At 42.7% G+C, this 14,027-nt stretch overlaps 1 protein-coding gene across 1 annotated transcript in view; it reads left to right on the top strand.

Moving 5' to 3' along the window:
- The first annotated feature begins 12,424 nt into the window (after positions 1-12,424).
- Positions 12,425-14,027, top strand: part of MATCAP2 (microtubule associated tyrosine carboxypeptidase 2) — a 28,893-nt gene continuing 27,290 nt past the window's right edge. Inside the window, exon 1 of the mRNA XM_063156959.1 lies at positions 12,425-12,496. Coding sequence (XP_063013029.1) covers positions 12,472-12,496 — 25 coding nt within the window. The 5' untranslated portion in view covers positions 12,425-12,471. The remainder of the gene's footprint in view (positions 12,497-14,027) is intronic.

The following is a 14,027-nucleotide window of genomic DNA, read 5'->3' as shown; positions in this document are numbered from 1 at the left end:
CGGGAGTCATGGCCGGGTTCGTGAGCTGTACGGCTCACAGGGTCTGCGTCTGACCCTCTCTGCCGCCCAGAGCTTCCTTGTGTTGTGTGCCCGGAGTCTGTCCCGCCATGGCTGCCGTGTCACAGAATTTGTGAGGAAAAGACCTCTGAGATCAGGGAATCGCAGCCTATGGCGGAACGCTGCCAACCACGTCCAGTCTTTAACGCCTCCAGGGATGGTGACTCCGCCACCTCCCCGGACTGCACATTCCTATGGTTAATCACTCCTTCTGTGAAGAAATTCATCCTAATACCCAACCTAAAGCTCCCTTGGCAGGGCTTAAAGACTATGTCCTCTTGTCACCTTCCCCCTCCTCCTCGCTGACAGCCCCTCTTCGAATTAAGAGGCTTTTACCTTCTTTAACGCCGTTATGGTCTATCACACGTCTTCCTGCAGCTGCTCAGTAGGAGCGTGCCCTGACACCTTTACACTGGAAGATCATTTTTTCTCCTGGCATTGACATGAAGATGTCAGAGCATGATTTTTGTGTGACTCAGTAAATGCAGAGGAGACTTACCCAGTGCAGCTGTGAAATTTGTGGTTCCTTTTCATGATTCTTGACTTTCTCTTCATGCTACGGCCTGTGGGTCTCATGAAACTTCACCCACCCCTCCCTACAGCTGTCCCCTGCACCGTTTCACTGGGACACCTTTCTCAGTGAATGTGGAATTAGCAGAGACCCACTGGTTGCTGAGGCTCACTCCTTGCTATCCATGCACCACCCCAAACATCCTTCACATACTTGTTTTCAGTATAATCTTAAATACAGTTTGTTTTTTTTCTATATCTTCCATTCCCATTGGGAGGCTGCTATAGGCTTGCCTGCCCAAATGAATAAGTCTTGGCAAATTTCCAGTCTGTCCATAATACTGGCAGCCCTTTAGACCTTTCTGCTCCTATGCAAATAGTGTTCATTACCTCGCATGAATGCCCTTCACTAATGCTGTGCTTCTTGCCTCTTCGATTATTTATAGGCAGCCTTTTTATTTACTTTTCTTCTTTCAGCCTTTTTTTTGCCTTGCTAAACAAACCAACACTCTTCTAATTGTCCCTGATTAAAAAAATCTTTCCAGTGTCTTATTTGCAAACACTATGGCACCAGTGTGCAGCAGAATCTAAAAATACAATATCAAATGATACTTTTCTGAAGAAATTGTTGAGATTGGATGCTCTGACAAACAAATATCCCTGCACTGTTCTCAGATAAACATGGGTTGGAGAAGTCTGAGGTCCAGCATCAGAACTTGCTCATACACCAGGCAGAAAATTGGGACTTGCCAGAAGGGACTTGTCACTCATTCATAATCTATGAACCAGCCTGTTCAGTGGTAAGAAAGAACAGGCTTTATTTCCTTCAAGAGAAACTAGGTTTAGCTATCACTGGTAAACAACAGAAAAATTCCTTTAATGAAGCAGTAGGGAATGCAGGAAAACACCAGAAGACAAAACAGCCAATATGGAGCTCAAAGTCATTGGCAGAAAATAGAGAGAATTTCCATTAATTCCTTTCTTTCTCCTGCCACCCCAAAGGAAGAAAAGTCATGTACAATTTGAACCCTTTAATAATACAGAATTACTGCAATCTAAACATGCTTTCTGCTTTACTTGTGGGTCTGTGAGATTTATATGGTGCAGCTCCATCTGTCCTTGGTCCATTTCCAAATGTGGCTCCATCCATTGCTGGTGTGTTTCAAATGACACAGCATAGCACATGATGCTCAGCCTGGGGGCCGGCAGAACAGGGGTGGTTGCCCTGTTAGTGTACGTAAGGATGTGTAAATAACACTGACATATGCTAATTATTACTATTAAAAAGAGGAAAATCATGATTCTTAATCTGTGCAATAAATTTCTTGTAACATGTATTTCTATACAGTGTACTCTGAAAAATGAAATGGAGATTCCTAGGAGTGTATAACTGCTTAAATCAATGCAGTATATATGTGACAAATGCCCTTCCCTTTTGCTCTCTACAGAGCCAATAATTTCTTCATAATTTTTATCCAGACTCATCAAGGTCCTGCTAGAAATAAATAGAATGCTTCGTTTCTCATGTTGTCAAGGAATTATGTCTGGCTTCCAGGAACCAGTGGATAGTAAATATATCTTATCCTTTTAGCACTCTAAGGAGCCAAAGAAAGTCAATCCTTTTCAGGAAATGTGATATAAAAATGATGCCTGTTGTTTGCAGAGTGCTGGGGGTACAACTCTTAGCAATGGAATTTTCAGTTGGAGTTATATTTTTCTTAATAAATAAGTAAAACTATTTCTACAGCAACTTATGGGAAGAAAAATCAACTGATCTTTCACAGTGTGAAGAAAAAGGGAAAGAAAGGAATGCCATGTGAAACCAGCAGAACAATGAGCCAGCTCTGCCTGTTCAACAGCTTTATATTTTATGCCAGATTTTTGCATTCAAAAACTATGAATCACACCCTTCACTGTCTCCTCCCCTCACATGATGTGGTTTAAGATGTCTTCTTGCCAGGCATAAGCTAATGAAAAGAAATTCTTTCTGTAACAATAAATAACACAATACAAAGCACTGGGGGAACAGTTTTTGCTGGCTTGCATTTTTCATGGGAGTTGAGAACTTACACACTGGAGCCAGTCATTTTTCTTTTAACATGGCTTGAAGAACATTTTTACTTTGCCAGGTTTTCCTTCAGGATGTTTTAAAGTGTAATGACTGTTTTCAGGGGTGCATTTTCAGATGGTTATAAATGTTTGCACTAGCACTTTAATAAGAGTGGAGCATTTTTTAACTAATAAGGAGAACACTTGCCAAAGTGTTTTTTATCTCTGGCTTCCTTACAATACCAACACAATCAGAAATGTAAAATATTGACATTGAAAATGCTGATCACACTGTAGTCCACTGTGTAGCTCCATTCTGTAATTGTCGGAGAATATTTCCTAAAACTTTCTTTCTGCTGAGAAACTGAGTTCATAATGCTGATTCCAAAGGAAAGATGAGCAAAGTGCTTCCTTGATGCACAGAAAAATCCTGTCAGTTAAGAAAAATTATTACTTTCCATCTTGTAATTTCCTTTTATTAGTTGTTTAATAACTCCAAAGTTGATGTTCGCCCATCTAGCACTTGCAAACACATTCAATTTATAGCCTGTAATTAGAATATAGTAGTGTAGTATTCCTTGTGGTATAAATTTCCATTCAAAAGGTGTTTTTGGCAGGAACAAATCCACTCTTCCACTAATAAGCTGAAGAATTGTCATGATTCTGAAAGCCATTTCCCACCTAGTAGTAGGATTGCTTGGGAATCCACAGAGAGGAGAAGCAAATGTGTGGCCTAGCACATGATGGTATGCATCATAATTTCTGGGCTATGGTTCCAATTAGAATTAATTCTTCCCCATGACTTCAGACAAAGAGGGAAGAAGAGCCTTGGGGAAGAGACAAGGTGACAGCCCTTGCAGAGCTTCTTGAGGACATCTCCTTCCCCTAGCCCACCTTCCTTTTTGCCTCTCCTGGATCCTGGAGGATGTATGGCTCAGGTCTGACTCTCTGGGTTTTGGCTATGTCTAAGTTGAAGTTATGCTGTAGGAAATTCCCCTCTTCCCAGGCCCCCCAGCAAGACCCCTATAATAAGGGAATCCTGCACCACACAAAATCAGTAAGAATATAATATCCATTCTTTCAGTGATTCTGAAATGAAGAGCAAATTGTGCTCTCAAATCCTCTTGAATATCCTAGTATGCCATAGAGCTGGCCTGGAAAAAGGCAATTTCACCTCCAAACACTGAATAGAAGGGCAGATCTGTAGTCTGGCAAAACGCTGCAGTTTGGATTAATCTGTACTTTCTATTACAAACGTTACATAATCAAAAACATTTTGATGGGCAGCATTTTGGATATGTTCTCTAAGCCAAGCCAAAGGTGATTACACTGCTTTTGTCAGCTCCTATGATAATCACAGAGGCAATTTAGACTGACATTATCCAGTAAAGGAATATATTTATGTCAGGAGCAAGACAGGTTTCGTGAGAACTAACCCAATGTGTGACACGGATTAAAATTAGCAATGCTCAGAGCACAGGTCTCTCTCCTAATAGTCTGAATAGGAAATTCATAACCAGCTCCCCCTGTGGCAGCAGCTGTCTGGCCACAGAGAGCAAAAGGCACAACTTTCCCAGGCATTGTCCTGGGGAAGGCTGTGAGAAGATCAGAGAAAAGAATGATAAACAATTCTTATCTTCACTTGCTGCAGCTGTTGAACATGTGGAATGTGTTATGGAGATTTGTTTACCAAAGGGGATTTCTTAATTGGCCAATGGTGATGGTGTTTGGATGGAAGGACCAGTTGAGTCCACGTTTTTCATGAGTGTTTGTAAGGGCAGTGGGTTTCTTAATAAGTACAGAATAATAAAGTGATTGATCAGCCTGCTGACAATCATGGAGCCAATGCTAATTATTACTCTGCAGCAACATCACCCAGACTAAAACAATGCCAGACCCCATAGCCATTATAGCGTAACTTTTACCTAGGACTTTTTTTTTCTGTTACCAAAAGGATTCATTCATTACTCTGCCTTGACAAGTGTAGTTGGGGGAAAAATCCTTAAAGTGGATGCTTGCTGGGGGAAAATAGTACAGAAGCTCTCTTATGAGGAGCAACTGAAGGAAAAAAATCTCACAGAAATCAAAGTTGGAGGGAAAAACAAAAACATTATGGTTAATGGCTGGACTCGATGATCTGAGAGGTCTTTTTTCAACCTTAATGATTCTATGATTATGGGGAGAAAGAACTAAAATAAGATGAGTGAAAAATGGCAGACAACAAGGGAGGATAACAAAGAAACATGGGAAAGGAAAGAAGATGTATTAAAATGGAAAAGTTGTGAAATAAGGAATGAGATAAAAATCATATTTCATTAACAGCAAAAGACAGTTGTCAAGTGAACTCAGTTTCAGAAAAAGAACTCTGGTTGAACTCTGCTTTTTTTACAAAGCTGTAGGAGTTAAGAAATATTTGTGTTTCATGCAGTCTCAAAAGATTCATTGTCTTCAGTCAGTATAATATTGCATTTGTATCACTAAATCACAGAAAGTTTCTCAGGGCTGTTCATTTAGGTCTCCTAACTGATTTACAGAGGAGGAGGAGAATTAGACTTCTTTCTTTTGTGTCTCATGGTAAAATACCCCCTTTTCTTTCTTTATCCATATGGTACAGATGTACCATTTGCTGACATAAAAATTCTAAAATTAAGCAAAGGGCATGAGAGCACTTAAGTGCTGTTGTGTTAATTTAGACCAAGATATTACTCTCAGTATCTGAGACTTGCTTGCAACTAGAACATAGTGCAAATGAAGTAATCACATAATCACATCAGCAATTTCACCAGCCAAATTACATTATATGTTTTTGTAATATTTTCTGAACAATGGAAAAATTAGGACGTTCTTGTTGAGAAACCATTTTTCACTAACCAAAAAAAAAAAAGTGTTCTATCAGCTCTAGCTTTTTTTTTAAAGACTCGGGAGGCTGAACAGGTGATAATTTTCTGACCTCTTGCCATCATATTATAAATAAATAAATAAACAAATGAAACTACAAGACACACATAAAATAAATTATTTATAAGGAAGGCCAAGAATGCTACCTACAAAATCACCTGAAAGTTTTTAAAACCAAAATAGGTGCTTCAAATTAAATGTAGTCTATATGCTTTGCTAAATAGGGAAAAGATATGATAAGGATACAAAATGGGTTTTACGTGAGTTCACAGTAGTTTTTTTCACTTTATGTATCAGCTCTTTAGAAAAAGTCAGCCATACAGTATAATTAAATCCTTTCTGCAAAAGTAGCATATTTACACTAGAGGGTGCTACTTAGACAGGATTTTAGGCTGCTCAGTGTCTTTGGAAAGCCCTTTTTCAACATTTGTGAAAAAATGCACATCTGAAATAAGAAACAGATGTTTCTTATGGGACAAATTCTACTGAAATTTAAATAAACATAACTGAAATTTTTTTTCCACACACATACCCAAGAGGGACACTGGTCCCTTATGTCATCTCAGCTTCAGTACAAACTGCATATATAATTGCACTGAGGATATGTTAGAGATAAGTAAATATCCTTAATATTTCAATCTGTTTCTGGTTAACAAACTAATATGACACAGAAAATAGACTAACTAAAGGAATTTTAAAATAAGACCACGTCTTTTCATTAATGAGAAGGACTGAAACATCTGATGGAGTAAAACTATATTAGTAGTCTCTAGTACAAACATAGTGTTACTGAATGCCTGGGTGTGATATGACAAAGAGTTGCTTCACCTTACAATAAAGTATGAAAGAAGGCAAAGGGATTGGAAATGACCAAGATGTTATTTAAAATAATTCTTCCTTAATTCTTCCCATGGTGGTGAGATTTGTGAGCACTCTGAATGTGTTTCTCTGCATCTCCAGGACCTTTGGCTGCCTGCGAGCCCAAATGGAGATGGTGCAGATCTTGGGCCATGACGATAGCTGCTGCTCCCTAACAGCTGTTTGCAAGCAGGTTGGTATGGGCACATTATTTTCTTATATGTCTAATCCAAAAATGTCTTTTGAACTTGGCAGGTCTGTAACAAGGTAAGACAGTGTTTGCCCTGCTCTGTCCCCATCTCAGAGACGCTGCAGCTCCAACTCTGGGACTCTACTAACACCATGATGAGGAGGTAGCCAGGGAATCTCCAAAACCAGTCAGGAGGTATAGGTGAATGAAGTCTGAAAATACCTCTGGTTTGGTTTACTCTTTTCCCCAACACTACTGAACACTTTCCATTGGCTGAATTTGTCACTGATACCACTTGGAAGGTGTTATTATTCACAGAATAAATAAAATAGCCTCAGCTGTTTTATAGCCCCATTTAACCTCATAAACTATGTGGGAATCTGCAAAGTAAAGCTCAATAGCAGTGCCAGACATGTACTTGGAAAAAGACAGTGAGTTTATACCTTGGGTTCTGCCCCTCACTGAGTCAGTGTTTCTCCTTGAAAATAGGTTTTACCAGAAGACCACCTTTTCCAGGCCAGGAAAAGTCCCTTCTGCTTTACAAAACCTGTCCTAACTATGAGAATCTGGATGTCCCATGAAATGAAATGCTTTGATGAAGAAGTAACTCATCACTCTTTCCACAGCTATTGCATCACTGCCCCCTAATGTTAGCTGGAAGGGTCCCCTGCTCCCAGCACTGGAGCTCCTGCTGCAGGAGAGTGCTGGGCCCAGCACATAGGTGAGAGATGCCTCCAAAACTCCATGTACTCACACTTACTACTGCACAAAGAGTTAGTTTGTTTCTTGTAAAAATCTGCTAAGGAGGTGTTTTGTGTTTGTTGGATATCCCCTTCTCTTTTTATAAGTCTGTTGTATAGCTTGGACTAGCAAAAAAATAGGGGATCAAATAAACAAAGTGGAAGAGGAAAAGATAAGAAAGTGAATGGCAATAGAGAGAGGAGCATGATGTTTTTTTCAGGCTGGTTAAGAAATAAGTGAATTGCTCACCTGAGAAGCCAAAAACAATGATGCACTACTAGGAAAACTTTGCTTTTTAACTGAAATTATCCCAGCGCCACAAAAGAGCTGACCAACTTCAAAAGGCACAAAGTACAAATGTATAATAGATTGTCATTTTTTGTGGCCTCTGGTTTAATCCCAGCCAGTGGCCAAGCCCCATGCAGCTGGTCACTCACTCCCCCACCAGTGGGATCAGGGAGAGAATGGTAAGTGTAAAAGCTAGAAAAACTTGTGGGTTGAGATAAAGGCAGCTTGATAGAAAAAGCAAAAGCTGCACGCACAAGCAAAGCAAAACCAGGGATTGATTCAGTGCTTCCCATGGGCAGGCAGGAGTTCAGCCGCCTCCAAGAGAGCGGCGCCCCACCACACACAGCAGTGACTTGAACAGACAAATACCATCTCTCCAAACATCCCCCTCTTCCTCCTTCTTCCCTCCAGTTTATATACTGAGCATGATGTCACATGGTCTGGAATGTCCCTATGGTCAGTTTGGGTCACCTGTCCTGGTTCCATCTCCTCCCAGTCTCCCATTCATTTCCTGGCCAGCGTGGCAGTAGGAAAAGCAGAAGAGGTCTCGGCTGTGTGAGCTCAGCTCAGCAATAACAAAACCTCTCTATATTATCCATGTGTTCAGCACAAATCCAAAACACAGCCCCACACCAGCCACTGTGAAGAAAATTAACTCTAGCCCAGCCAGAACCAGCACGGGGCAGATTGTCTTGTGCTGCCTGTGGTGCCTGACCTGGTATTTGTGTTGCCACAGCAAGGCACCTGTGATTCATCTGCTGGTGTTTGCAGTTCAGCAGGCAGCTTGTGCTCGGCTGCCTGCCATTGCTGCCTGCCAGCCCTGCGTGCCCCTGCCAAAGGCAGCACCCTGCCTTTCTGAGAGGGACCCCTGCAGTGACAAGGCATTGCTGCACAAGTGGACAGACGGTTGGAGGAGGAAAGGTCAAGAGGGGTGAGTTGGTCCATCAGTCCATACTGAAGGAGTTGAATGCTTTACTGTGACTGTTACATTTTTATAAGCCATTTCTCTGCCATAGGAAAGCAGCCTCTTTCATTAGTAGGTATAAGTGCATTTGTGAGTGTACAATAGACATCTTAGATTTTTTTTCCTCATATGATGGCAGACAACAGTCAGGTGCACTCATAGGTTCACATCACAGGGATCTTACATTGCTTTCACTTCTCTGTACTTAACTGCAAGGTTTGCCTATGTTTTGTTTGCCCTTCTTGCATTGAGTGTAGGGTTTTGAGCTTCCTTAGCATAAAGTGTGAACAAATTCAGTGGCTAAATCAATCTGAATACTGGAGCTGTATCAAGTTGTGCATCTTAAAATAGCACTCCCATTGAATAAGTCTATGAGTAAGCAGCTCCCACAAGCATGTGCTGCATTTGCTGTGTACCAGGAGTGTAGGACCCAGCTGGAATCAGAAGGCAATGTCAGACATTTCTGAAGGAGCTTCTAGAAAGAATATGTCTGGAAGGACAGTCAGTTGGAGTCACTTGGTCAGTGAAATTGTTTGGTCAGGAGATACTCAGCCAGCTAAGTCATTAAGTGGGGAGGGAAGGCTGACCTTCCCACTCTGAAGGGCCTGAAGCTGTGCCAAATTAGGCAGAGTTAGTTAAGGACTCTCATTCTCAGCTTTCATAGTTCATCAGTGATTCTTTGTTGTCATAGAGAAGTGGTGGAAAGATGGTGTGAATATGAGGGAGGAACCAAATAAAACCGATGTTAAAACAAGTGTGTGTACACATACATTTATATATAAAATCCAAATGTAAATATACACATATATATTTTTATATGCATCTATATGTATGTGCATTTATATATGTGTGTATGTGTTGGAATTTTGCAGTGTTAGCTTCCGACAGATACAGAGATCAATAAATGTGTGTCACTGCTCTTCCAAACTGTACACATTGCAGAGCTTGTTGATGCTAATATTCCTATAAAGATACTCCTCTGTGTGCAAGACATTGCAGTGTTTTTGATCAAGTGACTATGACATTACCTCTGAAGACATGACCACGTAAATCCGAAATTATCTGGAAGTAATGTTCCGTTAAAGCTGAAACACAAGATGCATGTCCCCTTTAATTCCGGCTTGTAACAATGGGTATAGATCCATTTGGACTGTGGAACTGTGTCATTTAAGCTGTATTCCACAGTGTGGCTCATCTAAACATCACAATTTGTCCCTATGTTCCTTCATCTTGCTACAAGTGCCAGCTGCACTGATAGCCTCCAGAAATTTTTTCATGACAGAATAGCTTGTCTTTTTCCCTGCTGTCTTTTCAGACAGACTTGCAAGATAAGATGTCTTTAAGGTCAGAGCTGCTAGAGGTACACTACACACATATATATATATATATAAAATTATATAATTCTATATGTGTGTGTGCAGCATTTTTGTCATGAGGTACTCAGTAATGTTTTTCTCAACTGACCTTTCCATGTTATGCTTTTCATCGACAAATGTGACAAAGCTTGCTCGTAGATGAAGCAGAAAGCTGGGACAGGTGGCCCTTTAGCATCCCTCCTCTGTGCCTTCTGCTGCTATTGCTTTTGGCATCCTCTTGCTACAGCCAGGAGCTAGTATGACCTAAAAAAACCTTCACGCCATCCTGCAAAGGAAAAGGCTAGTGGGGAAGGAGAAAAAAACAAAGTGGAGGCAGCAGATTCAGGGGTGACTGACTACCCAAACACTCGGGGAAAAAGGACACCAGGGAGAAGCAGGCAGGAGATGAGAGAGATGGAGAGAAGGCATCCACTGGATGGAGCAAGGAGAGGAGGTAGATGTGTAAAATACACAATGATAGCCAGTTAGTTACTAATTTCATTGCTATGGCATCCAAGTATATATAAAATAGCACCTCTAGAAGGACAATTAGGGTCTATGCAGCTAAACTGCTGGGAAGTTTCATTAAAATGGTACATTGACGTTATATTTTAGAAGTTGTCTATCATTTCTTCATCAGCTGTGCTAATTATTTGTAGTGCTTGAACAGATTCACTGGTTTTTGGGTTTTTTTTCCTGTAATTGCCATGTATCACAAGCAAATTCTAACCCATTAGGGATAGCTTTGTCTCTCTAAATTTAAAAGTGTTTATTCAGTTCCTGCAATTGGAGATTTGGAGACAAGCCTGCAAGTTCCAGATGCGATATTGTCAGCAAAATAGTTTAGAGGGTATTTTAGGTGAAACTTGAACATGTTGACAGAGTATGTATCTTTTTGGATCTTCAAAGAATTTAAGTTAAAAGAGACATCAAATTTGTCAGCTAGGTAGAAGTGTGTTTGAGCACTGGCTCCTCATTAGCCAACTGAGAAAAAGGACACCTCAGTCTTTTCATAGCTGGTCTTAAGAGTACCTGGGTTTGACTGTGTGTGAGGCAATAGAAAATAAAATTAAAATATTTGCTTTAAACCCTTATTTTTTTTTTTTAATAATTGCCTGTGAAGACTGACATGAAAGCAGACAGAGCTCTCTGAGCAGTGTTTACTCAGTCTCGGGATTGCATACTTGCAATGCATGTCTGTCTAAGAAGGATTCACAAATCTCTGAAATTTTTCCAGATAGGAGGCAGAAGGGGTATCTCTGAAGTATCAACAAGCTGTGATCCGTAGAATTTCCTCCACTGCTACCTGATGATACAGCCAGGTGTACTGGACAGTGCTATGGAGGGAATCTCTGTGTAGAGTACATTGCAGGTACGGATTTATTGATGAGATGGCAGATATTTAAGATACTCAACTAAAGCACCACACAACTTCCCAGCTCTCTTCCACTTGGGAGATCACTCCCATAATCTGTGTTAAGCACTATTGTGCTGGTAAGTCACTTTCAATTAAATTGCTCTCTCCAATAAATGTTGACCAATTAAGAAAAGTAAACGCATTATTAACACAGTGAAATGTATTGATATGTAATCTGACTTCAGTAGTCACCTTAAGCCTGCATGAAAAGTACAGAATCTTCCTACACCATGTCTACATTACTGGGTTACACAACCACGATTGCTAAGATAAAATAACTTGTTCCTATTTGATGTTCATTTTTAAAACGCGCAGATTGTATTTCAAGGAGTGAAAGGTTTCACAAGCAAAGCAACAGATTGCACAACAAGTAAGGCGACAGGAGGGTGTAATATAAAGTCTGTCTTCTACTTTAAATTCTGTTTACTACCTATCAGTGTATGATAACCATCAGTTACAGCCCTAAACCGTTGCCCTGATGCAATTCCTCCCTTCATGTTACATGGGACATTCCCAAGCACAGGACCCGTATCCCAGGGTGGCACATGTCCTGTTAAGCACCCTTGCAGTCCTTCCTCTGCCTGCCGCAGATCCAGCAGATAATTACCAATCACACCAACTATTACCAATTGCAGCGATGATGGTAGCTGATGATTATCAGAGGACTGCAGCCCTGGTCTGTGCGTGAGTGATGCTCGCTAGATTTCTGCAGAGGATGACATTAAAGCCTCGCCTATGCTGCTGACACCTGGGACCAGCCGTGCCGGTGGGATACAGCGCGCTGATCTTCCCGGGGGGCGTCGGCGGGGTGGCACGCCGGGACACCGACAGCTGCACTACAGATCCCAGGGTGCAGCGCGTCTGCGCCCTGCCCCCCTCTAGCGCTCGGGCCCCGCGGAGCCCGCCGGGACTTGTAGTCCGCAGAGGCGGGCGGGCGGGGGCTCTGCCGGCGCGGCTCCCGCCTGCCGGCCCGGGGCCAGCCGCGCTCCCCGGATCCGCCGAGGCGGCGAGGCGGGCGCATCCCGCGGCGCCGGGCGCTGCCTCCCCGCCGCCTCCCCTCTGGGCTCCCCGCCCGGGGGCCGGGAGCCCGCCGCGCGGGGGGCAGCCGGCGGGGCAGAGCGGCGGCGCTGCCCGGCGGAGCACCATGCTGGAGTCCATCTGTGTCACCGGTGAGCAGCGGGAGAGGAGCGGGAGCGGGGGCGGCGCGGTCCCCGCCGCGCCCGGGGCAGCCGGCCGGCCGCCAGCGCTTCCCCGCCCAGCGAGCAGGCATCGCCCGGGCGGCGCCGCGGGTGTCGGTGGGGTGTCCCCTGGGGACGGGGAAAGGCTCCGCACCTGCCTGGCTGCAGGAGCGGGAACCCCTCTCGGTGTCCCCTGGGGACGGGGAAAGGCTCCACACCTGCCTGGCTCCAGGAGCGGGAGCCCCCCGGTGAATGGGAGTGAGGGTGTCAGGAGCCCCCCGGTGAATGGGAGTGAGGGTGTCAGGAGCCCCCCGGTGAATGGGAGTGAGGGTGTCACTTGCGGGCCCTGCCCTGCGATGCCGAGGAGTGCGGGGGTGACACCCGCTCCGCTGGAGCGAGGGACAGACCATGCAAGGGAGAATGCCACTAAAACTGCTGGTTATATCTGGTGCTTACGCGTTTTGGCTCTACCCTTTGCTCTGTTCTCAGAGAAGTTAACAAATCCCTATAGGATGTGTGTATACAAACCTCTGTTACGACTGTATAACGATAATGTAGGCAGGTACGTGGTGCCACACAAAACTGGCTTCTTGTGCTGTGTACATACAGTTGCTGCTTGAAAACAGATGTTTTCCTTGTTTAAATTTGACATCCTTTCTTGTGTCATTTCTTCAGCTGGCTCAAGCCAATGTTACTTTTCCACAGGGAAATCTACAAGAAATCTGCTGGAGGTGTCTTGGTGTGCCCTCATTCAATACCCTTGCAATCATAACTAAGATCTCTTACAGCTACTCTTTCTCTGCATAATTGATATGCTGTTCCATCTGTGCATGGATATGACTAGAGTGTTACTCCTGATAATGGGAACAGAAATAAAGTTCCATGGGATCGATCAGAGCAACCCTGGAGATACGCAATAGCCACTGCAATCTGAAAGGATGAGGTTTTGTGAACAGTAGTTATTTTTAGTCCATATCCTTCCATCAAATATTCCTGACTGCACCTGTATTGCAGAAGAAGCCAGAGACCTGCTTGGATGAGAGTTTCATCCTGTGCAGGTCTTCCTGCACAGGATGAAATCAGTGTTCTGTGATTATAATCCTGAGTTTATTACATCAGTAGGAGTTTGTTGTTTGATTTCATTAGAGCCAAGTCTTCCCTTTTATTGATTATTACTGTGCCCATGTAATTTAATTTGAAGGGCCCGAATGGAGTCAGTTACATAATACTGTATTTCAATATAGAAGTAAATGTGCAGAAAACTGCATGCGAGTAGTTTTCTTTTTTTTTTTTTTTCTTTTTCTTTTTTTTTTTTTTAGGGTAGAAAGAGTACATCTCAAATAGCATTGTCATTTTAAAGAAGAAAATCCAAACTGCCAATCACCCCTAAAAATGCAGAGTTACTTATGAACACTGACAGCTAATTAATCAGATATACAAGTTAGCTGATAGCTGAAACCTGCCCTTGGTTTTGAAGCTCAGAATTAAAAGCTGGATGACAGATAACACCTTTACAGGAGAA

The sequence above is a fragment of the Melospiza melodia genome, chromosome 1 (assembly GCF_035770615.1).
Source record: "Melospiza melodia melodia isolate bMelMel2 chromosome 1, bMelMel2.pri, whole genome shotgun sequence".
In the NCBI taxonomy this organism is placed as follows: domain Eukaryota; kingdom Metazoa; phylum Chordata; class Aves; order Passeriformes; family Passerellidae; genus Melospiza; species Melospiza melodia.
This window is presented reverse-complemented; position numbering and strand designations above follow the sequence as displayed.